The sequence below is a fragment of the Crinia signifera genome, chromosome 11, assembly GCF_055691185.1.
Source record: "Crinia signifera chromosome 11, ASM5569118v1, whole genome shotgun sequence".
Classification (NCBI taxonomy): domain Eukaryota; kingdom Metazoa; phylum Chordata; class Amphibia; order Anura; family Myobatrachidae; genus Crinia; species Crinia signifera.
Genome location: NC_139227.1, coordinates 124,060,454 through 124,082,819, shown reverse-complemented (window position 1 = coordinate 124,082,819; position 22,366 = coordinate 124,060,454). Strand labels below are relative to the sequence as shown.

The window sequence follows — 22,366 nt, the reverse complement described above, 5'->3', positions numbered from 1 at the left end:
ACAGAAAGGGGGAAATAGTAGCTAGGAGGTGTGAGGGTGTACCAGTGTGAGCAGTACAGGTGGTAGTAGGGGAGGTGTGAGGGTGTACCAGTAGGAGTAGGGGAGGTGTGAGGGTGTACCAGTGTGAGTAGTACAGGTGGGAGTAGGGGAGGTGTGAGGGTGTACCAGTGTGAGTAGTACAGGTGGGAGTAGGGGAGGTGTGAGGGTGTACCAGTGTGAGTAGTACAGGTGGGAGTAGGGGAGGTGTGAGGGTGTACCAGTGTGAGTAGTACAGTTAGGAGTAGGGGAGGTGTGAGGGTGTACCAGTGTGAGAAGTACAGGTGGGAGTAGGGGAGGTGTGAGGGTGTACCAGTGTGAGTAGTACAGGTGGGAGTAGGAGAGGTGTGAGGGTGTACCAGTGTGAGTAGCACAGGTGGGAGTAGGGGAGGTGTGAGGGTGTACCAGTGTGAGTAGCACAGGTGGGAGTAGGGGAGATGTGAGGGTGTACCAGTGTGAGTAGTATAGTTAGGAGTAGGGGAGGTGTGAGGGTGTACCAGTGTGAGTAGTACAGGTGGGAGTAGGGGAGGTGTGAGGGTGTACCAGTGTGAGTAGTACAGGTAGGAGTAGGGGAGGTGTGAGGGTGTACCAGTGTGAGTAGTACAGGTGGGAGTAGGGGAGGTGTGAGGGTGTACCAGTGTGAGTAGTACAGGTGGGAGTAGGGGCGGTGTGAGGGTGTACCAGTGTGAGTAGTACAGGTGGGAGTAGGGGAAGTGTGAGGGTGTACCAGTGTGAGTAGTACAGGTGAGGGTGTACCAGTGTGAGTAGTACAGGTGGGAGTAGGGGCGGTGTGAGGGTGTACCAGTGTGAGTAGTACAGGTAGGAGTAGGGGAGGTGTGAGGGTGTACCAGTGTGAGTAGTACAGGTGGTAGTAGGGGAGGTGTGAGGGTGTACCAGTGTGAGTAGTACAGGTAGGAGTAGGGGAGGTGTGAGGGTGTACCAGTGTGAGTAGTACAGGTGGGAGTAGGGGAGGTGTGAGGGTGTATTAGTTTGAGTAGTACAGGTGGGATTAGGGGAGGTGTGAGGGTGTACCAGTGTGAGTAGTACAGGTGGGAGTAGGGGAGGTGTGAGGGTGTACCAGTGTGAGTAGTACAGGTGGGAGTAGGGGAGGTGTGAGGGTGTAAAAGTGTGAGCAGTACAGGTAGGAGTAGGGGAGGTGTGAGGGTGTACCAGTGTGAGTAGTACAGGTGGGAGTAGGGGAGGTGTGAGAGTGTACCAGTGTGAGGGTGTACAGGTGGGAGTAGGGGAGGTGTGAGGGTGTACCATTGTGAGTAGTACAGGTGGGAGTAGGGGAGGTGTGAGGGTGTACCAGTGTGAGGGTGTACAGGTGGGAGTAGGGGAGGTGTGAGGGTGTACCAGTGTGAGTAGTACAGGTGGGAGTAGGGGAGGTGTGAGGGTGTACCAGCGTGAGTAGTACAGGTGGGAGTAGGGGAGGTGTGAGGGTGTACCAGCGTGAGCAGTACAGGTAGGAGTAGGGGAGGTGTGAGGGTGTACCAGCGTGAGTAGTACAGGTGGGAGTAGGGGAGGTGTGAGGGTGTACCAGTGTGAGTAGTACAGGTGGGAGTAGGGGCGGTGTGAGGGTGTACCAGTGTGAGTAGTACAGGTAGGAGTAGGGGAGGTGTGAGGGTGTACCAGTGTGAGTAGTACAGGTGGTAGTAGGGGAGGTGTGAGGGTGTACCAGTGTGAGTAGTACAGGTGGGAGTAGGGGAGGTGTGAGGGTGTACCAGTGTGAGTAGTACAGGTGGGAGTAGGGGAGGTATGAGGGTGTACCAGTGTGAGTAGTACAGGTGGGAGTAGGGGAGGTGTGAGGGTGTACCAGTGTGAGTAGTACAGGTGGGAGTAGGGGCGGTGTGAGGGTGTACCAGTGTGAGTAGTACAGTTAGGAGTAGGGGAGGTGTGAGGGTGTACCAGTGTGAGTAGTACAGGTGGGAGTAGGGGAAGTGTGAGGGTGTACCAGTGTGAGTAGTACAGGTGAGGGTGTACCAGTGTGAGTAGTACAGGTGGGAGTAGGGGCGGTGTGAGGGTGTACCAGTGTGAGTAGTACAGGTAGGAGTAGGGGAGGTGTGAGGGTGTACCAGTGTGAGTAGTAATCAGGTGGTAGTAGGGGAGGTGTGAGGGTGTACCAGTGTGAGTAGTACAGGTAGGAGTAGGGGAGGTGTGAGGGTGTACCAGTGTGAGTAGTACAGGTGGGAGTAGGGGAGGTGTGAGGGTGTATTAGTTTGAGTAGTACAGGTGGGATTAGGGGAGGTGTGAGGGTGTACTAGTGTGAGTAGTACAGGTGGGAGTAGGGGAGGTGTGAGGGTGTACCAGTGTGAGTAGTACAGGTGGGAGTAGGGGAGGTGTGAGGGTGTACCAGTGTGAGCAGTACAGGTGGGAGTAGGGGAGGTGTGAGGGTGTAAAAGTGTGAGCAGTACAGGTAGGAGTAGGGGAGGTGTGAGGGTGTACCAGTGTGAGTAGTACAGGTGGGAGTAGGGGAGGTGTGAGAGTGTACCAGTGTGAGGGTGTACAGGTGGGAGTAGGGGAGGTGTGAGGGTGTACCAGTGTGAGTAGTACAGGTAGGAGTAGGGGAGGTGTGAGGGTGTACCAGTGTGAGTAGTACAGGTGGGAGTAGGGGAGGTGTGAGGGTGTACCAGTGTGAGGGTGTACAGGTGGGAGTAGGGGAGGTGTGAGGGTGTACCAGTGTGAGTAGTACAGGTGGGAGTAGGGGAGGTGTGAGAGTGTACCAGTGTGAGGGTGTACAGGTGGGAGTAGGGGAGGTGTGAGGGTGTACCAGTGTGAGTAGTACAGGTGGGAGTAGGGGAGGTGTGAGGGTGTACCAGTGTGAGTAGTACAGGTAGGAGTAGGGGAGGTGTGAGGGTGTACCAGTGTGAGTATTACAGGTGGGAGTAGGGGCGGTGTGAGGGTGTACCAGTGTGAGTAGTACAGTTAGGAGTAGGGGAGGTGTGAGGGTGTACCAGTGTGAGTAGTACAGGTGGGAGTAGGGGAGGTGTGAGGGTGTACCAGTGTGAGTAGTACAGGTGGGAGTAGGGGCGGTGTGAGGGTGTACCAGTGTGAGTAGTACAGTTAGGAGTAGGGGAGGTGTGAGGGTGTACCAGTGTGAGTAGTACAGGTGGTAGTAGGGGAGGTGTGAGGGTGTACCAGTGTGAGTAGTACAGGTGGGAGTAGGGGAGGTGTGTGAGTAGTACAGGTGGGAGTAGGGGAGGTGTGAGGGTGTACCAGTGTGAGTAGTACAGGTGGGAGTAGGGAAGGTGTGAGGGTGTACCAGTGTGAGTAGTACAGGTGGGAGTAGGGGAGGTGTGAGGGTGTACCAGTGTGAGTAGTACAGGTGGGAGTAGGGGAGGTGTGAGGGTGTACCAGTGTGAGTAGTACAGGTGGGAGTAGGGGAGGTGTGAGGGTGTACCAGTGTGAGTAGTACAGGTGGGAGTAGGGGAGGTGTGAGGGTGTACCAGTGTGAGTAGTACAGGTGGGAGTAGGAGAGGTGTGAGGGTGTACCAGTGTGAGTAGTACAGGTGGGAGTAGGGGAGGTGTGAGGGTGTACCAGTGTGAGTAGTACAGGTGGGAGTAGGGGAGGTGTGAGGGTGTACCAGTGTGAGTAGTACAGGTGGGAGTAGGGGAGGTGTGAGGGTGTACCAGTGTGAGCAGTACAGGTGGGAGTAGGGGAGGTGTGAGGGTGTACCAGTGGGAGTAGTACAGGTGGGAGTAGTATAGGTGTGAGGGTGTACCAGTGTGAGTAGTACAGGTGGGAGTAGGGGAGGTGTGAGGGTGTACCAGTGTGAGTAGTACAGGTGGGAGTAGGGGAGGTGTGAGGGTGTACCAGTGTGAGTAGTATAGGTGGGAGTAGGAGAGGTGTGAGGGTGTACCAGTATGAGTAGTACAGGTGGGAGTAGGGGAGGTGTGAGGGTGTACCAGTGTGAGTAGTACAGGTGGGAGTAGGAGAGGTGTGAGGGTGTACCAGTATGAGTAGCACAGGTGGGAGTAGGGGAGGTGTGAGGGTGTACCAGTGTGAGTAGTACAGGTGGGAGTAGGGGAGGTGTGAGGGTGTACCAGTGTGAGTAGTACAGGTGGGAGTAGGAGAGGTGTGAGGGTGTACCAGTATGAGTAGCACAGGTGGGAGTAGGGGAGGTGTGAGGGTGTACCAGTGTGAGTAGTACAGGTGGGAGTAGGGGAGGTGTGAGGGTGTACCAGTATGAGTAGCACAGGTGGGAGTAGGGGAGGTGTGAGTAGGGGAGGTGTGAGTGTATACCAGTATGAGTAGCACAGGTGGGAGTAGGGGAGGTGTGAGGGTGTACCAGTGTGAGTAGCACAGGTGGGAGTAGGGGAGGTGTGAGTGTATACCAGTGGGAGTAGTATGGGTGAGAGTAGGGGAGATGGGAGTGTGTGCCAGTGTGAGTAGTACAGGTGGGAGGAGGGTAGATGGGAGTGTGTACGAGTGTGAGTAAATACGCCTCCCGTACCTGGTGCATCTGATCCGTGGACATCCTGCTAAATGCGTTGTACTCTTTGATCATGGAGCGCACGTGGCAATCTGTTCTAATGCTCATAGCATGGACTCGTTTCCACTTGTTCTTCTCCAGCTTCTGGACAATCTTGGTGAGCTCAGTGCTTATGATCCACGCTCGGCGTAGCAGCATTTCCAGAGTGTTGTGGGGGCTTTCTTGGGAGCAGAGCATGAGATCCGACTGCGAATCATCATCAACACTGATGGGTTTGGACTGCAGGATACACATACACTCACACTCGGTCATCAACAAGAGGTCATCCATCCACCGTTGCACAGAGTCCACCTGCATAAGGTTCATGCTGCAACAGAAACGCGTTTCACAGGTTACACGTAATAACTGAAAGGGTCTCACCGGATCAGATTCCTAGAGAGATATGTAGATGTTAATAATCTGTTTAAATTACCTTTACTTGTAGCTTCCCTTCTTTTTGAAGACCACCATCTCCTACCTGTCCCTGTCTCCTTCCCCCAACCCTTCCTTTGCCAATCCCTATACATGAACTTGAGAGCTATTAAGTCACATAGTCCATTATTACATTTCAAGATGCTGAAATACCTGGGATTCGAACGCATCGCTTGTGGTATTGCAGACATACACTCTATTCATGAGATATCCGACTCTGCAAAGAAAGCCTTTCCTCCATGAGGGAATGCCCCTTATGTCCCTAGTGGGAAAAAAGAGGTGGGTGGATGGGAGGGGCCCCAAAAAGTCTAGTTACGGCCCTGGGTCTATGTATGGGTGGAAAACGGTGTATTTTTTGCTTGCGGCTTTTCAAAATTCTGCTCCTTTAGAACTGGGTGGAATAAATGGAGCAGTATCTGATTGGAGGATACTACTGCGAGCTCATCCCCCCCTCCTCCCTCTCCCCACCCCGCTCTTGCGGTCTACGTTTAGTTTAGTGCCCATCACTGTATTTCATTCATTGCTGATAATTGCAGAGTTCTCTCATGATAGAAAAACAAGCTGTGCTTCCAGCCGGATGTAATCGCAGGTATCAACTGTAAACAACACGCAATGACATGGGGGGGGGGGGGGGGTTGCAGAGGGCGTCGTGCTGTAAACAATCCTTTAACGTGAACTGTGAAGATGACACTGATGTTATTTAATCTATCACGGGGGAGAGTATACCGTATACCGTAACAAGACATAGGGGCCGAATCAGTCTCATTCATTCGGGGCCCAGTTCGGCCTAGTGTCTGATGGCGGGGTGTTTGGGCAATGTCATGCGCGAATATGCACATGCGCTAACCGCTTGCTGACCTGTTCGCTAGGCTGCGAGTGTACGCAGCGTAGCGACCAGGCCTGAATCAGCCCATAAATCGGAAACACTTCTGTTTGATGAGCGTTATTTTAATTACGTATATAAAATACTTCTTGTACTATAGGAATCCAACTAAAGTTCTGTAGCCTGAATTTCCGTTTCAGCGACCGTCCGTTATAGAATCAATATATCGCAAGTCCAATTACACAAATGATACCTAATGATTTAGAGTTTAACTTGCTTGATAAACACTTTTGAAAAGACTTGGGATTCTCTTATTGGCAGGGAGACGTGATTGATTTAACAATGAATAATGTCACACGCAGCTCCGCGCAGTTAATGACCTGCAGAACCCGCACAGATTCACTTCTGATTTATAGTTCCAGTAAAATGTCTGCTCGAGGAAGAACACTGGGAAACGGTGAATATGCTTAGAAATCGGTGGGACCAGAGATTTCCCAAAGATGCGACCATCGGAATAGCGCGCTGTACCAACGATCATGTTAGCTGATACGTTTGAGGCTGCAGTGTTCCGTAAGGGGCCCACACACGTAGCGAGATGAGCGTTCTCAGCGACGGATCACTCAGCACACAGCGACGGATCGCTCAGCACACAGCGCTGCACAGCACAGGGAATATTACATATACGTCATGAGGGAGAAGGCGCTGGGAGCTGACATACAGCAGTAGCTGTATATTATGTTGTATATTGCTGAGCGGCCTACACTCCGGGGGATAGCCTTACATTGATTTCCTTAAAGACCAGACGTTTAGTAAAAGTGCTGGAGAGCGTTCCGGGCTCGGAGGCTCCAAGCGCATTTATAATCATAAACATTGCTCGCCCTTTACAGAAACGGTGATAACACAATTAAAAGTCTCCTATAATAGCTCAAATGGGGAGTCTTAAATCCATTGAATGTATTTGTAAAGGTTAATTAACCATAACGACAGGAACAAGGGCAAGTGCACAACTTCAGGGGTGGGAGAGCAGGAGCGACTCCCAAGGGGAATACAGTACATGCTATACTCGCCCCTTGTTCGTACCGGTCACACTTTTCATATATGAATATCATAGAATACTCTATAAAGATATATGAGACCAACGGTAAATGCCAAGTAATATGCCATTCGTCAGCAGAAGTGTTATTGCTGCCGGAGGATTGTTAATACCACTGTACTTTTATTGTGATCAAACTGCAGCAGCCACATATTACCATAGCATTAGCATAAGTGGGAGGGACAAAGACGCATTCAGCCAATCAGAAGCAGGCGCCCGATGACAAGGTAGTAGATAATGGCATCCTACAATACGGTTGCTGAATACCGATGGGGGATGTAGCAAGATGGGCGCTTGCTTTGTAATGGACTTTTTTTTTTTCAAATATGAAAGGAAAAAGAAAAAAAGTCTCATTTAAGGCGTACCTAACTTACAGGTATGAAAATAGGAAAACACATATAGAGGTTTCTTTCAGTAATCACATATGGGTAGCGTACCCGTACTCATGGTGGTGTGACCTTTGTGCTTGAAACCAGTGCGGTCCAGATCCAACCTGTGTATGAATGCACTCTGGACCACCCATCTCCTACTTTATCATTTAATTTATTTTAATCATTTTTCTATAGGTTTTCCAAAATTAGGTGAATGAATAATTGTTTTTTTTAATATCTATACCATTGGAAAAGATACCTTTACGCGAGGATCCACAATTCACACCACTTTGAGTATGGGTACGCTACCCATATGTGATTACTGAAAGAAACCTCTATATGTGTTTTCCTATTTTCATACCTGTAAGTTAGGTACGCCTTAAGTGAGAATCAGAAGCTATATAATAGAAAAAGAAAAAACAGACTTACACACGGTCTTTTCAATTCGTTTTTTTATAAACCCTGTATTGGAGAAAAGGAATCATTACAATAACAGAAAAGAAAACGAAAATGAAAATCTAAACATTCAAGGAGAGGAAACGATACAGGGAATTCCAGATCGCATTTTTTTTCATTCATTTTCTTCTTTTTCTTTTTTTCTTCCATATTTTTAAAGAAAAAAGTCAATTTCAAAGGAAGCGCCTATCTTGCTACACCCCCCATCGGTATTCAGAATCTTCCAAATCTCAAGGGTGAGAAAGCAGCACCCTTGGAGCGCTCGATTTTATCCAAAAACATCCTAACTATACAACACGGATACATATCAGAAGGTCGACAAGAATTAGTTAGACTCCAAAAAAGGTCGACATGCGCTAAGTCAGCACAGGGAAAATGTTGCCGCAAGCAAAAAAGTGGTCACGGAAATGGTCGACACATGAAAAGGTTGACACCTGTTTTCAAAATCATGAAAAACTCATTTAAAAATGTTGTTGTTTTGGTGTTCGTGACGACATGATGCATCGCAAGTAGACTATTATCCGTCGGCCTATTGCGTGGTCCCCAACCATCAAATGATTTCTACAACACTTACAAATCGAAGCCAGACAGGGTTGACTTGCGGCATCCTGGTCCGAGAACTGGGCGGGCAACTGTCATCCTGTGACGTCAGCCACTCACCCATTTGCCCAGCGTTGCACACCTCCATCACGCCCCCCCCCATGCGAGCGCCACAGAGATTATGTAAGTCTCCAAAGGCGCCCGCCCAGAAACCCTGCACATGCGTGAATATGCGCAGAGCTTCAACATCGGTCCCCCATGCGGACATGCATACATGCAGATCAGAATCAGGCCCTGTGGTACATTCCGCCGATAGCCCTCATTTCGCTTTAAGAATAGTATTTTATGGCATTCTCTATGATTTATCGAATGCTATAATTCCTATTACTATAAATGGAGGAAATAAATTGAAAGCACTTCCATCATCGGTTCTCCGAGCCATCCCGTCCTTTACGAGCCCGGCCTCTGTAAATGGGAATCAGGCAGAAGAGAGGACAAATTATCTGCCCATTATTCTCCAGCATAAAATTTACATTTAGTCATTTACATGAAAACCCTGGACAGTAGTAAATGGCTATCATACTGTAATGTAGGATATTGCTCAGCCAGGTAACCTGTGACATTACATTATCCCGACGCGCTCTGTACGGCGCAGCTTTCTGCGTAACAAGTGGGGCCCAATCCTCTATAAAGAAGACTATTATCCTTTATTTATATGGTGCAATAAGCACAAAGCACAAACAAATCAGCCAAATGTATCTAACTACTCCTCACCTGTATGAGGTGAAGTACCACCACTGACCACTAGAGGACGGGCAACGGACCAAATTACTCCTCCTTTGTGTGCTAAAAATAGGTGATAACAGAAATAAAAGCAATTTTTGCAGGGACACTGATCAGTTTAAAATTAGCTGGCTATTAAGAGGAAGGGAGCTGTGAAGGCAGAGATTGGAGGTAGGAGCAGATAGGGACTTGGGGCGGGATGTATTAATATACATCACCGCCCTTCGCCGGCTGTCTGCCGCGATACCAGCGCATATGTACTAACATATGCGGCTGGCACCGTGATGCACCCCCCCCCCCCGCGATACCTGTACTCTGGTGTGCGGGGGGTCTCAGTCACCTCCCTGCCGCTAGGCTCTCCCCTCACACCGGGGACAGGTAAGCAGGCTGTCCCCGGCGCCTCCTCCTCCACCCTGCATCCAGAAGGACGTCCGGCTGTGTTACTAGGGGGAGGTAGGGCTTACCTACCGGGTCCAGGAGTACCTGGACCAGGTAACCCAGAGGGAGGGGGAGAGGGGGTCGGTGGGTTTGCGGCGGAGGCATCGGGCGGCGAAAAGAAGCCCATAGGCTTCTATAGGGTATCGCCACCCAAAGGTGGCGATACCCTTCCCTGCGGGGTTTTAATACATAGGAAAATGCAGTAAAACAGGGGTTTTACAGCATTTCCCCCTTAGTACATCCCACCCTTGGGGTGGAGAGTTTGTGGGCTAAAAACTGTCACAGCTAAAAGTGAAACTAAAAACGTGAAATGTACGTAAAAGTGAATGTACATTGAAAAAAAGTCATTTTGACGGCTTCTAACTAGTACATTATTTATTTCTCTGCTGGTGAGAGCTTACATTCTATTGAGCTGGGGCAGACAGATTTGGGTGACACACAGACCTACCATGTGCTGTAGGGGGGGGGGGGGGGATATGCTAACCACATGTATACCAGGGTTGCCTTCTTTTAAAGCCTGAAGAGGAGGGGTTTAAAGAGGAGCCCTGCAACGCTCGGGGGCGGGGCCTGATGTAGACACCATCAAGCCCTGCCCCTCAGTACAGCAAATCCAGCTATTCGCCGGTCTTCCAGGAGGGGCAGGGCTAAATGATGTGATTTTCATCTTTAGACCTGCCCCCTCCCCACAAAATGCAGAGAATCGCGGGAAATTAACACTGCCTCCAGGGAGATGCGGGGGAGGCACCGGTATTAGGGAGGTTTGCCCACCTTGCTGGGGGCCGGGAGGGGGCCCCGATGTTCGGGAGCCTCCTGGCCATTCCGGGAGGGTGGGCAACCCTGATGTTTATATGCATGTGGGTATAAATAAAACAATTGTTTCCTCGGCCAACTAATAAAGTTCTCTCATTTCTCTATTGCATCCTAGAAAACGATAGACAGAATCTGCTTGGTTGCTATAAGCAACGTCACCTCTTAACTTTTAGAAGCTTTAGTAAATGTACCTGTAAGCGGCTTTGCCTGCCCCCTGGTATAACCTCTGTCGCTTTTATTTACTTTCAGGTTCTATTGGATAGTCGCACAAGCGCTGTCGTAGCTGCATAAAGTCTGTTTGGCAAACGCTGGGCCATATGCTGGAGCCATTCACTGAGTACATAAAGGGAGTTAAAGTACCATCATATGGCCGCCTGCCCATCCATTTCTGCTTTGTTTTACTAATTAAATAAAGCCACAATTAAAACAGATTGATGTGTATTGAAGAGGCGGCTTAGGCTGCAGCCGGTGGGGAACAGTTACCTGTAGAACCATGAATCACCTGTAAAGTGTACGTGTCACCTACACAGGGATGGGGAGAACAACACACAAACATAACTCTTCCCTGGGAACAACCATTAGTAACAGGAAGATACAGAAAACATCATGGAGTGCTATTATCCTACATAATGAAAAGTTCACGCTGATCCTCAGCTCTACGGGGGGAATTCAAGGGTTTTGTACATGGTCAAATTTTAGATGGCGCCAGACGCAGCAAATCAAGTGATACTCTGTTCAGGCAGACACAGCCACCGATGATGACATTATTAGTCTAGAACAGAGGTTCTTAAACTGTGGGTCCTGACCTTTTAAGCATGGAGTCGTAACTCCATGTTGCTGACCATCAGGCTGATGACTTTTCTAATCTCAGTCAGTGATTCAAGGAGTCTGAAAGATCTGTTGATGTTAGACTCCTCCCATCAGTCTGTGCCTCCGCAATGCTGCCATGTATGTGCTGTCTGCTGACTACACATGTGATGGGTTATGGTATATCAGACTCCTCCCATCGCTCTGTGCCTCCACAATGCTGCCATGTATGTGGTATCTGCTGACTACACATGTGATGTGATGGGTTATGGTATATCAGACTCCTCCCATCACTCTGTGCCCCCACAATGCTGCCATGTATGTGCTGTCTGCTGACTACACATGTGATGGGTTATGGTATATCAGACTCCTCCCATCGCTCTGTGCCTCCACAATGCTGCCATGTATGTGGTATCTGCTGACTACACATGTGATGTGATGGGTTATGGTATATCAGACTCCTCCCATCACTCTGTGCCCCCACAATGCTGCCATGTATGTGCTGTCTGCTGACTACACATGTGATGGGTTATGGCATATCAGGCTCCTCCCATCGCTCTGTGCCTCCACAATGCTGCCATGTATGTGCTGTCTGCTGACTAGACATGTGACGTGATGGGAGGAGTCTGATATACCATAACCTATCACGTCACATGTCTAGTCAGCAGACAGCACATACATGGCAGCATTGTGGAGGCACAGAGCGATGGGAGGAGCCTGATATGCCATAACCCATCACATGTGTAGTCAGCAGATACCACATACATGGCAGCATTGTGGGGGCACAGAGTGATGGGAGGAGTCTGATATACCATAACCCATCACATCACACGTGTAGTCAGCAGACAGCACATACATGGCAGCATTGTGGAGGCACAGAGTGATGGGAGGAGTCTGATATACCATAACCCATCACGTCACACGTGTAGTCAGCAGACAGCACATACATGGCAGCATTGTGGAGGCACAGAGTGATGGGCGGAGTCTGATATACCATAACCTATAACTCTGTGCCTCCACAATGCTGCCATGTATGTGCTGTCTGCTGACTACACGTGTGACGTGATGGGTTATGGTATATCAGACTCCTCCCATCACTCTGAGCCCCCACAATGCTGCCATGTACGTGCTGTCTGCTGACTACACATGTGATGTGATGGGTTATGGTATATCAGACTCCTCCCATCACTCTGTGCCCCCACAATGTTGCCATGTATGTGCTGTCTGCTGACTACACGTGTGACGTGATGGGTTATGGTATATCAGACTCCTCCCATCACTCTGTGCCTCCACAATGCTGCCATGCATGTGCTGTCTGCTGACTACACGTGTGATGTGATGGGTTATGGTATATCAGACTCCTCCCATCACTCTGTGCCTCCACAATGCTGCCATGTATGTGCTGTCTGCTGACTACACGTGTGATGTGATGGGTTATGGTATATCAGACTCCTCCTATCACTCTGTGCCTCCACAATACTGCCATGTACAGTATGTGCTGTCTGCTGACTACACATGTGATGTGATGGGTTATGTTATATCAGACTCCTCCCATCACTCTGTGCCTCCACAATGCTGCCATGTATGTGCTGTCTGCTGACTACACCTGTGATGTGATGGGTTATGGTATATCAGACTCCTCCCATCACTCTGTGCCTCCACAATGCTGCCATGTATGTGCTGTCTGCTGACTACACGTGTGATGTGATGGGTTATGGTATATCAGACTCCTCCCATCACTCTGTGCCTCCACAATGCTGCCATGTATGTGCTGCCTGCTGACTACACATATGATGTGATGGGTTATGGTATATTCGACTCCTCCCATCACTCTGTGCCTCCACAATGCTGCCATGTATGTGCTGTCTGCTGACTACACGTGTGATGTGATGGGTTATGGTATATCAGACTCCTCCCATCACTCTGTGCCTCCACAATGCTGCCATGTATGTGCTGTCTGCTGACTACACGTGTGACGTGATGGGTTATGGTATATCAGACTCCTCCCATCACTCTGTGCCTCCACAATGCTGCCATGTATGTGCTGCCTGCTGACTACACGTGTGATGTGATGGGTTATGGTATATCAGAATCCTCCCATCACTCTGTGCCACCACAATGCTGCCATGTATGTGCTGTCTGCTGACTACATGTGTGATGTGATGGGTTATGGTATATCAGACTCCTCCCATCACTCTGTGCCTCCACAATGCTGCCATGTATGTGCTGCCTGCTGACTACACGTGTGATGTGATGGGTTATGGTATATCAGACTCCTCCCATCACTCTGTGCCACCACAATGCTGCTGTGTATGTGCTGTCTGCTGACCACACATGTGATGTGATGGCCTTCTGCAGTAACTTGACTGGGTCCTGTCATTATTTTTATTGTATGATGGGGTCCCAAAGCAAAATAGTTTGAGGACCCCTGGTCTAGAATAAAGCTGTGCCTTTTTGTTGGTTGGTCTGTTCCTTCCGACATCAGGCAAAAACTACGGGATGACTTTGGATGATGTTTTCACTGTTGGATAACTTCAAGACCTAGAAAGAGACTAGCCCCCCACACACAAGAACGATTTTTGGCCGATTGCCCGATTTCTGACCGATCGCCTGATATATCGGCCAATTTTTCCCGATAATTGGCAACAATCGGCCGATTATCGGTAAAAAATTATCCAATATATCGGCCGATCGGTCGGAAATTGGACAATCGGACAAAAAAATCGTTCTAGTGTGTGGGGGACGGTATGTTTGAGAGGGAGGAGCAATAAAGGAAAAAACAGACGCAGGGTGCAGGCTCCTCCAGTCCAAAATAACTATATGTATATAAATAGACTTTGTGGGGAGAAATATACAGATGGAGCAGGTCTCAATGGAGCTGCTCCTGGCAATAGAATTGCCAGTCGCCTCTCACGCGCCAGCTGACAGAAGGGGAAACGTGCGTGCGCCCCATTCCGTTGGAGCCAGACGCCGGTGCTCTGTACCTCCCCGCAGACCCCAGATCCCTGAAGCGGAGATGTGCCTTGCTGACGGGACACGCGAGCAGGTGAGGATGGAGTCAGATGGAGCTCTTGTCCGTCCAGCCTGCACCAGCTCAGGACATCTGCCAATCCTAACTGACCGGCGCTTCATCTGTACTTCTAGGGACTAGAACTACTGTGACAAGGAATCATATACACAGGATAAGATGACGTTTTGTTGTTGTTGACACCGACCACCCCAAACATTTTACCGGAGCCCGCCATTCCTCTCGACCGCCAATTAGCACATTCTGACATCACAAGAAAAGAGTGATAATTAGGGCCCCACACAATTTATACCGGGCGTGATGGAACTACAAGCCCCAGCTTGCCCTGAAGAGGACTTGCAGCACAGCTCTCACATGCATTACAATACTGTTGGCATACTCAAAGCTTTATTACAGACTAGAGAAAACCCAGAGGCTTCATTTGGCGTCCACGTTGCGGAGAACATGAGTTCTGGGCGTCGGCCGGTGGTCTGTCTGCTGACACACCCTCCCCAACTTTCTAACTTTGGTCTTCAGGAATATTTTATATAAGGACCAGCCACAAGGGAGCAACACGTAGACATGGGCCATAGAGGAAAGGGAGAACGTGCTGGAGATGAGATCATGCTGAATAACAACGCAATCAATTATAACGGAAGTTCTTACCGGTGGATGGGCAGCGCGTTAAACAGACCGCCATCTGGAAACGCCATTCTCAGCGGTGCCCAAGAGCTAGATTACACATCCGACAGCCTCTACACAGAAAGAAGCATGAAAAAAACAACACATTAGCCAAGTGAGAAAGAAGAACAATATATTGTAATTCGGTCACCAATCTCTCCCGACTTCTAGTAAATTGCTAATAACGTTATCCCAGTGACAGCAGCAGCAATTTTACTGCAATGTCATTTTGAGGATTAGAAAACCGATACAGAGCATATAACCGCACGGTGTTCTTTACGCTAAATAAAAGAGATGTTTTACCAGATTATGCAATATTAATTTTAAAACAGTATATCTTGTTTAAATATTTAAACGATTGTCTATTTATCCACAGAACCTGGCAAAGTCTTATAAGGAAGCGTGTCATGTCGCGGGTGCCGGACGGGGTCCCGACAGGCATTCGCCCGACGTCGGGATCCCGACTGTCAAAACACTGACAGCCGGGTTCCCGACGGCCACCTGCTATTTTCCCTCGTGAGGGTCCACAACCCCCATAAAGGGAGAATAGAATAGGTGGTTCGCGAGGAGCCACCGTGCCCGCAAGGGGCTTAGTTGCGCTCACCATGCTGTCTGAGTCCTGGCAGTCGGGATCCCGACTGTCGGACCCCTATACCACACCCCATGTCGCATCCCCCATTGTACAGCATTGTAATGACACTTTATAGCTACTGTAATACTGTATAATACCTCGCAGCCTAACCCTAACCATCCCTATTAGTGCCCAACCCTCATACCCCAACGCCGAACCGAACCAACCCTAACCCTCTCGCCCTCCCCACAAACTAATAGGGTGTATACACGGTGCAATGTACATTCTATTGAATCCCGATTCAATCCAGATACCGTGCCATGTTCACATTCTATTTAGACTATATAGTACAGATCTCTGCTATATACTGTAGTCTTGCCTGCACATTCAATTTTCTATACAAGTTTGATGTCACGGATTGGGATCAAACCGAAAGTGTTCGGTTTCAACTTGATTTTGCGCTAATATAAGCAAAATTGACTAGATATACAAAATTGAAAGGTGTGTACACTTATGGTGCCTATACACTAGGGCGATTGAGTGTGATTCGATATTGCGCTTAGGTTACCCTTGAAGCTCACTGTGCGATAAATCGCATGTAAAGTGCATTTTCCCTCATTCGATAATCACATGCGTCATGTGACCTGAAATCAGGTGATGTCATGAGGTCTGGGCTATCTGGGGGTCTTTAAACTGACAGATCGCACATCGCATTGCGATAAATTGCATGTGTTTAAAACCAAATGCGATCGCACATGCAATGCGATAAATGTATGCAGCACATAATATCTTGAGAAGCGAGATCGGGGGACACATTCCTTGTGCATACAATCGTGTGATTTATCGCACCAATGCAGTCAAAATGGAATGATTGTATGAAATATCTCCTAGTGTATAGGCACCATAAACTTTCTCCCTCCCCAGCCTAACCATAACTTCCCTGCTTGTGCCTAAATCTGCCCCAGCCCCCTTCAACCTTAATTAATGTGTTACTATGTTACATCCCCAGATAGATAATATTTATAAAATTCTATATTATATTTTGTATATAGTCAGAATGACTTGTTTAGAACGGTCCCAGATTTACGTATACAGCTGAATTTTCTATAATTAAATAGTAAGCGCTCTCAGATCTGAGTCCTGCCCTTAGATGCTTCTTCACAGCGAATATACCAGACAGGAGAAATCACCCTTCATCTCCCTGAAAAGCACATTATCTAGTCTGAAGAACGCTGCAATCTTAAACGAGCAACAAGCCCTGGAGATACTGAGACTGTGAGAACGAAACAAGCAGGAAATGTTATTAGTTGTGAAGGTCATTAATGGGAGCCGGTTATGAATCTTCAGGCATAAATCTCCGCTTTGCAATTTTTTACCATTCAAATAATTCTTATTTCCTTTCACATTGTGGCTCACCGACTTCACAGATAGTCCCACATTTACCTCCAAGGGAGAACACACATATTAATATCAGAACGGAGAACAGTAATAACATCTAAAATGTTATCTGCTAATGCCAATCTAGGGAATAGGTTAGTACAATGGGGAACGCACAGGGCTGTCTGACGGTTTTAGAAAAACACCTATTATGTGTGTTGGGGTCATTAAATGGAATCAAGATCGACGGTGGAAAAATGACTTTTTTGTAGGTTTTTGGAATGTGGAAGAAACTGGAGCATCCAGAGGAAACCCACACATACATGGGAGAACATGCAATCTCCAAACAGATTGGGCACTAACACGCTGCCAACATTACCAATTGTTGTGCTACCGTCAGGGCCGGAAACCAAAATCTTGGGTCCCGGTACATTAACCCTTGAGTGCCAACATCTCTATCAGAGATGTGTAAAATGTCCTCTAAAAATGCAGACGTCGCTCACATTTGTTATATAAATTCAAACAATTTGTGCAAAAAAATATTAGATTTCCTATATAATGTAACATTACAGGTCATTATGATGAGTAAAAAAAAAGGTTTGCGTGTATAATTTTCACACCTATTTGATACGCTACTGCCAGTGTCCTCTGGGCTCTTCTAACCCTTAGAGCACTGTTCAGGTGTCACCTTTGACCTCTCTTTTCACCGGGATTTGCACCACCGAGTGTCCCTATCATGAAATAAAGGCTGTATATGAGGAATACTTCACTGTTGTACGTAGTGAAGGTGGCGGCTGTGGAACTTCTAAGACGTCACGTCCATACTTTCACTTGAGGGGCTGGAACGTAGGCTTGAGGGAGTAAGTTGAAGTTTGCCTAGGGTTCCAGGAAGCCTCAACACTGCCCTTGTGATGTCAGCGACATTTGCAGGCCCCATGTGACATCACCTGAAGCGCGGCAGAGTTACAGCTCACCCTCTTACTGCTAAACCAAACAATCGACACAAGAGCTGACAATCCAAACCTTTTCATAAATAATTCATTACGTTTACATAAGGAAAATAGATCATAACAAAACTTCAGCTATCCAAAAGTCCTGACTGTCAAGAACCCTTTTAGATTAATGGAAAGGCCTCTTACATTTGCAAACACAACCCATCTCAAACAAATATTATGTGTTATTGTAATGAGGCGCAGAGAGCTTTTGTGGTCGGGACGCAGGGAACACTCTGGATAAAAGAAAAACTGGCAGGAACTTGGAGACTGTTCTGTGCAACTGGCTGAGATTTCCATCGCAGCGATCACTGCAATAAACTGATAATGAAAACAGAATGTAAAACAGAGGCTAGGAACCCGAGATTCAGACGCTGCTCTCAGCTGTACAAGTCAGTAGGAAGTGTACACATTCCATGTGTAGACGGAACGCGTCGGCGTGATGAGTACAGAACACCAGGGATAAAGTGATGACACTGCATGCTGGCTGCTTGGTGTTACGTGTGGGTGGGCTCCGCCGTTACCGCATATGGATAAATATTATTTGCTTTACTTTAAAAGTGGATTTTTGCTGAATACACAGAAATGTTTACAGCAACCAATCGCTAAAGTGCAGACGCCTTCAAATTCTATTTTAATACAACATATTATATATGGATACGTGCTTAATATAAAAAATTGCATAAACGGGGTTAAAACCAATAATAATAATAATAATAATAATAATAATAATAATAATAATAATAAGCATTACGTGCCAATTTATTCAGCCACAGTACCAAAAGGCATGAAAATATCTATAAAAAGAAGATAAGAGCCAACAGTTCAGAGGTTGACGACGTCCTGTCAGAGCAGGTGAAACGCGTTGGTGGCTCTTTCTTACCTGCTATGGACCATAAAGTTATATGTTCATCTTTTTTCCAAAATCTCAGTTCTCAGTTTGCCCTATGTTTGCTCTAAGCTTGCATTTGGCTAAGACTGGTGAGCAGGGCCGCTGAGAGGAGGGGGGGGGGGGGGGGGGGGGGGGATCGTGTACTTATGACCCAGGCCTGGGCTTGCTGTAGGGGCCCGGCGGGGGCCTTGGCTCAAACCCCCCCCCCTCCCAGGCAGCAGCAGCACACACCTAGCAGCAGCAGCAGCACGGGCTGTGCTGACAGCAGGCTCAGCATCTCACTGACAGCGTGAGAGGTCATGCTGAGCCTGCTGTTAGCACAGCACGTGCTCTAGGTGTGTGCTGCTGCTGAGGGGAACGAAGACGACCATAACACTCCCCCTTGACTAAAGGTTTTTTTCATCCCGCCTAAACATTGTGGGGGCGTGGCCTATTTGCGGGAGGCGACCATGCCTCCCGAGGTTAGGCCACCCCCATACATTTCCCGGGGCCCAGCATACCTCTCGGCGACCCTGCTGGTGACTACCAATAAAGGCCAGTTTTTACTGCTAAGAAGCTCTCATGTGGGTTTATTTACGAAGATGGGAGTTCTATTGAAAGCAGGATGTTGCTATGGGCAACGGATCAGATAATATTTATTATCTTCTAGAAGGTACTAAATAAATTAGAAGAAAGCTTCTTATTGGTTGCTATGGGCAACAGCCCATCTTTAATAGAACTCCCATCTTTGTAAATTGACCCCTCAGAGCTGGATTCAATTGTCATTTACCACCCCGAAAAGGGAGGTAGCCCTGGGCTTTCACATCTGAGGCTATTCAAGTATAGGCCCTTTTTCTTGCACAGTAAATTTGCCACCAACATGCAGTAACCCATAGTTTCCAAGATAACTACCCAGAGCCAGTGCTGTAACAAGTGCTTTCGGTGCCTTGTGCTAACCCCTCCTCCTTTCCGTGTGATGTCACGCTGAAGGGGTGGGGTTACAGGCACCTGGAAAACTAACTACAGCAGTCTCTGGTGTCCAAGCCACTGTAAAGTGCAGTACTGTCACGCTACTGGCTGCCGGGTACCGTTCTGTGCAAGCTAGAAGGGCGGGCAGAGGGGAAGGCGACCAAAAACCCATAAAACCGCTTTAATAATAATAGTAATAATAATAATAATGTAAGTAAGTAATGCTGCAAGACATCAGGGAACAATATACCATAATTGCAATCATAATGGCAATTACTACAATGTCAGATCACCCAATTGTATCATATAAATCACATTTTAACTTTTATTTTTCAGATTTTTTTTTTTTACTCTACATTTCTCATCCCTCAAACAGTCAGTATCCATCTGTCCAATGCCCAGAGCAACAGGAGGCTTTGCGGGATACGATCTGCCAGTAAACCGTATATACTCTGTCCTCTTAGGAGATTTGTAGAACCACAAAATGTTTAGTATAAAGTGGTTTTTGGTAGAATAATGGGCAATATCTATAACCCTCGCTTAATCCCACACCGGGGGAACATTAATTAATCATTAGCAAGACAAAGCACTAATTACTCGGATACAGTAGCCAGGAGAACACAAAATAAGTCGTTTTATAGAAATCGGAAGTAAAGTGAAGTATTGTTAGAATATTGTCCATGTTTTCATTATTTTTAAACGATCGAACATAGGACGTCATACGGTAGAGCGTAGGAAATTATATTTTCCAAATGAATATTTTTTTATGAATAAATTTCAATTAAATACATTTATATAAAATACAACCCTAAATAATGGAGCTACATGCCCTAAAGCTGTACGGAAGCATATACTAGCACATGGGCGTACAGGGAACAGGAGATAGGCAGATTAAATCTGGACCATATAGGGCCATATTTAAATTCCGGGGTACTTGTGTATTATCAGGGCGCCCATTACGTAGTGGTGTATTGAGAATACCAATACAGCTCTATGCTGGCTACGTAAATTACGTAAGTGGCTCTGGAGCCCTAAAAATACACAATGCTTAATATCCCCACTATCCACATCATACCCCCACTATCCACGTCATACCCCCACTATCCACATCGGCGTGGAGTGGACTTTATAAAGTGTGGCGAGCGCGAAGCGTGGCCCTGCAAGGGGACGCAGATACGCGTCCCCTTGCCACGCTTCGGGCTCGGTGGCTCATTGCGCTCTGCACACTTTATAAAGTCAACTCCATGCCGACGTGGCTACTGGGGGTATGACGTGGATAGTGGGGTAAAATGGCTGGTCTATACTCACCCTCCTCCGGCCTGGGCACCGCATTAATCCCCGCTGACTCATGCTGGGATCCATGGTGACTCCCCGGCAGTCGCAGTCAGTCCCCCTACTCCGGCACTCGCCACGGACCCTGTACGCAATTAGTGTAGTGCCACTGGGGGAGCAGGGAAACTATGTGATGCGCCGCCAGTGGCACTATGCTGAATTACGTACAGCATCCGCTGCGAGTGCCAGAGGAGGGGGACTGAACGCTGCCGCCGGGGAGTAACCGTTGCTGCCGCCGGGGAGTCATCGAGGATCGCAACCTGGAGGAGGGCAAGTATAAACCACAGCACCCTGCTGCCACCTGTATTATCACGGCGTCGGCTACGCTGGCAACGTAGCTTAGCCTACATTGAAAACATAGCATAGCCGGGCGCCCTGATAACACACAAGTATCGATTCCATTTTATGAGCAGTATACAAATAACATAGCCAAGTCTGAAAAAAATGGGACCTTGGCCAGCAACGACATTCTGAGCATCTTGCAAACTATTATCTAGTGAATGCTCAGGTAGGACCCCAAGACAGCAAATCCCCCAGAGTAAGAATGCATGGTGAAATACCAGTGACAGATAATACACGAAGAACCAGAATCCAGAAGGATTGTACCTCCAGACATTCCCAAAGTAAATGCCAAATGGTCCCAGAAAGTGAGGGACATTTTGAGGCAGACATCAGAAGCTCTTCCATCAAGTAGGTTATATGTAAAATAAATAGTTGAATCTGCTGGAAGTGAATGAGGCAGTAGATACATGGGGCAACCAAGGGCTCTACTCCATTCATCGTCAGAGAGGGTACCCACCTCCACTTCCCAGCTCTGTTGTAGACAAGGTAGAGAAGAAGCATGGTGATTGGGCATTAAAAAGGAGTATAAACAGGGAAGAGTATCACAGAGGTATAACTGGCTAATCATGGTAATTCCTTTACTACCCCACACCTTCCTAGGATAGAGTAAGGAAAGTTCCTTCAACAGCCGGGATTCCCACAAGGAAGTGTCCAGGTCAAAATTTTCGAAGCCTGGAATCAGTAAAGCAAAAATGTCACCTAACAGTTCCTGCAGTGGCGTATGGCCCACTGATACCTGGAAAACGAATTGCGAAGGAAGGGAATCTCGAGAACCGGCCTGCGCTCATTGCTGCCAACTGAGCCGCAAAGTAATAGTATTGAAATGAATGGACTGTCAGGAGGGCGTCCCCTAAGGGATAGAACAGAGGACTTATTCCAGTTAATAGTTTAGACCAGAATATTTACCAAATGTACTTGTAAAACCATGGGAATGGCAACCGTATAATCATGAAGACAGAGGAACATGTCGCAAAACTATTGTATCAACCCGATAGCCCAACGAAAGGCCGGCAATATCAGGATGCCTACGCTGTAGACATGCCAACAGCTCAATAGCCAAATCAAAAAGGGCCGAGGATAAAGGACACCTCTGTCTAGTACCCCTGGACAATGAAAATGGGGAGGGAAAACTCAAGCAAAGTCTCTTCAACGTTTCTTTTTTG

General features: G+C 47.8%; 1 protein-coding gene across 3 annotated transcripts in view; it reads right to left on the bottom strand.

The window, feature by feature from the left end:
* INSC (INSC spindle orientation adaptor protein) overlaps positions 1–22,366 on the bottom strand; it is a 155,422-nt gene that overhangs the window by 97,688 nt on the left and 35,368 nt on the right. For all 3 annotated transcript variants that reach the window (XM_083164669.1, XM_083164670.1, XM_083164668.1), the window contains exons 2-3: positions 14,735–14,823; positions 4,491–4,836 (exon numbers count right to left, since the gene is read on the bottom strand). In XM_083164669.1, the coding sequence (XP_083020795.1) occupies positions 4,491–4,836; positions 14,735–14,781 (393 nt within the window). In that variant the 5' untranslated portion in view covers positions 14,782–14,823. The remainder of the gene's footprint in view (positions 1–4,490; positions 4,837–14,734; positions 14,824–22,366) is intronic.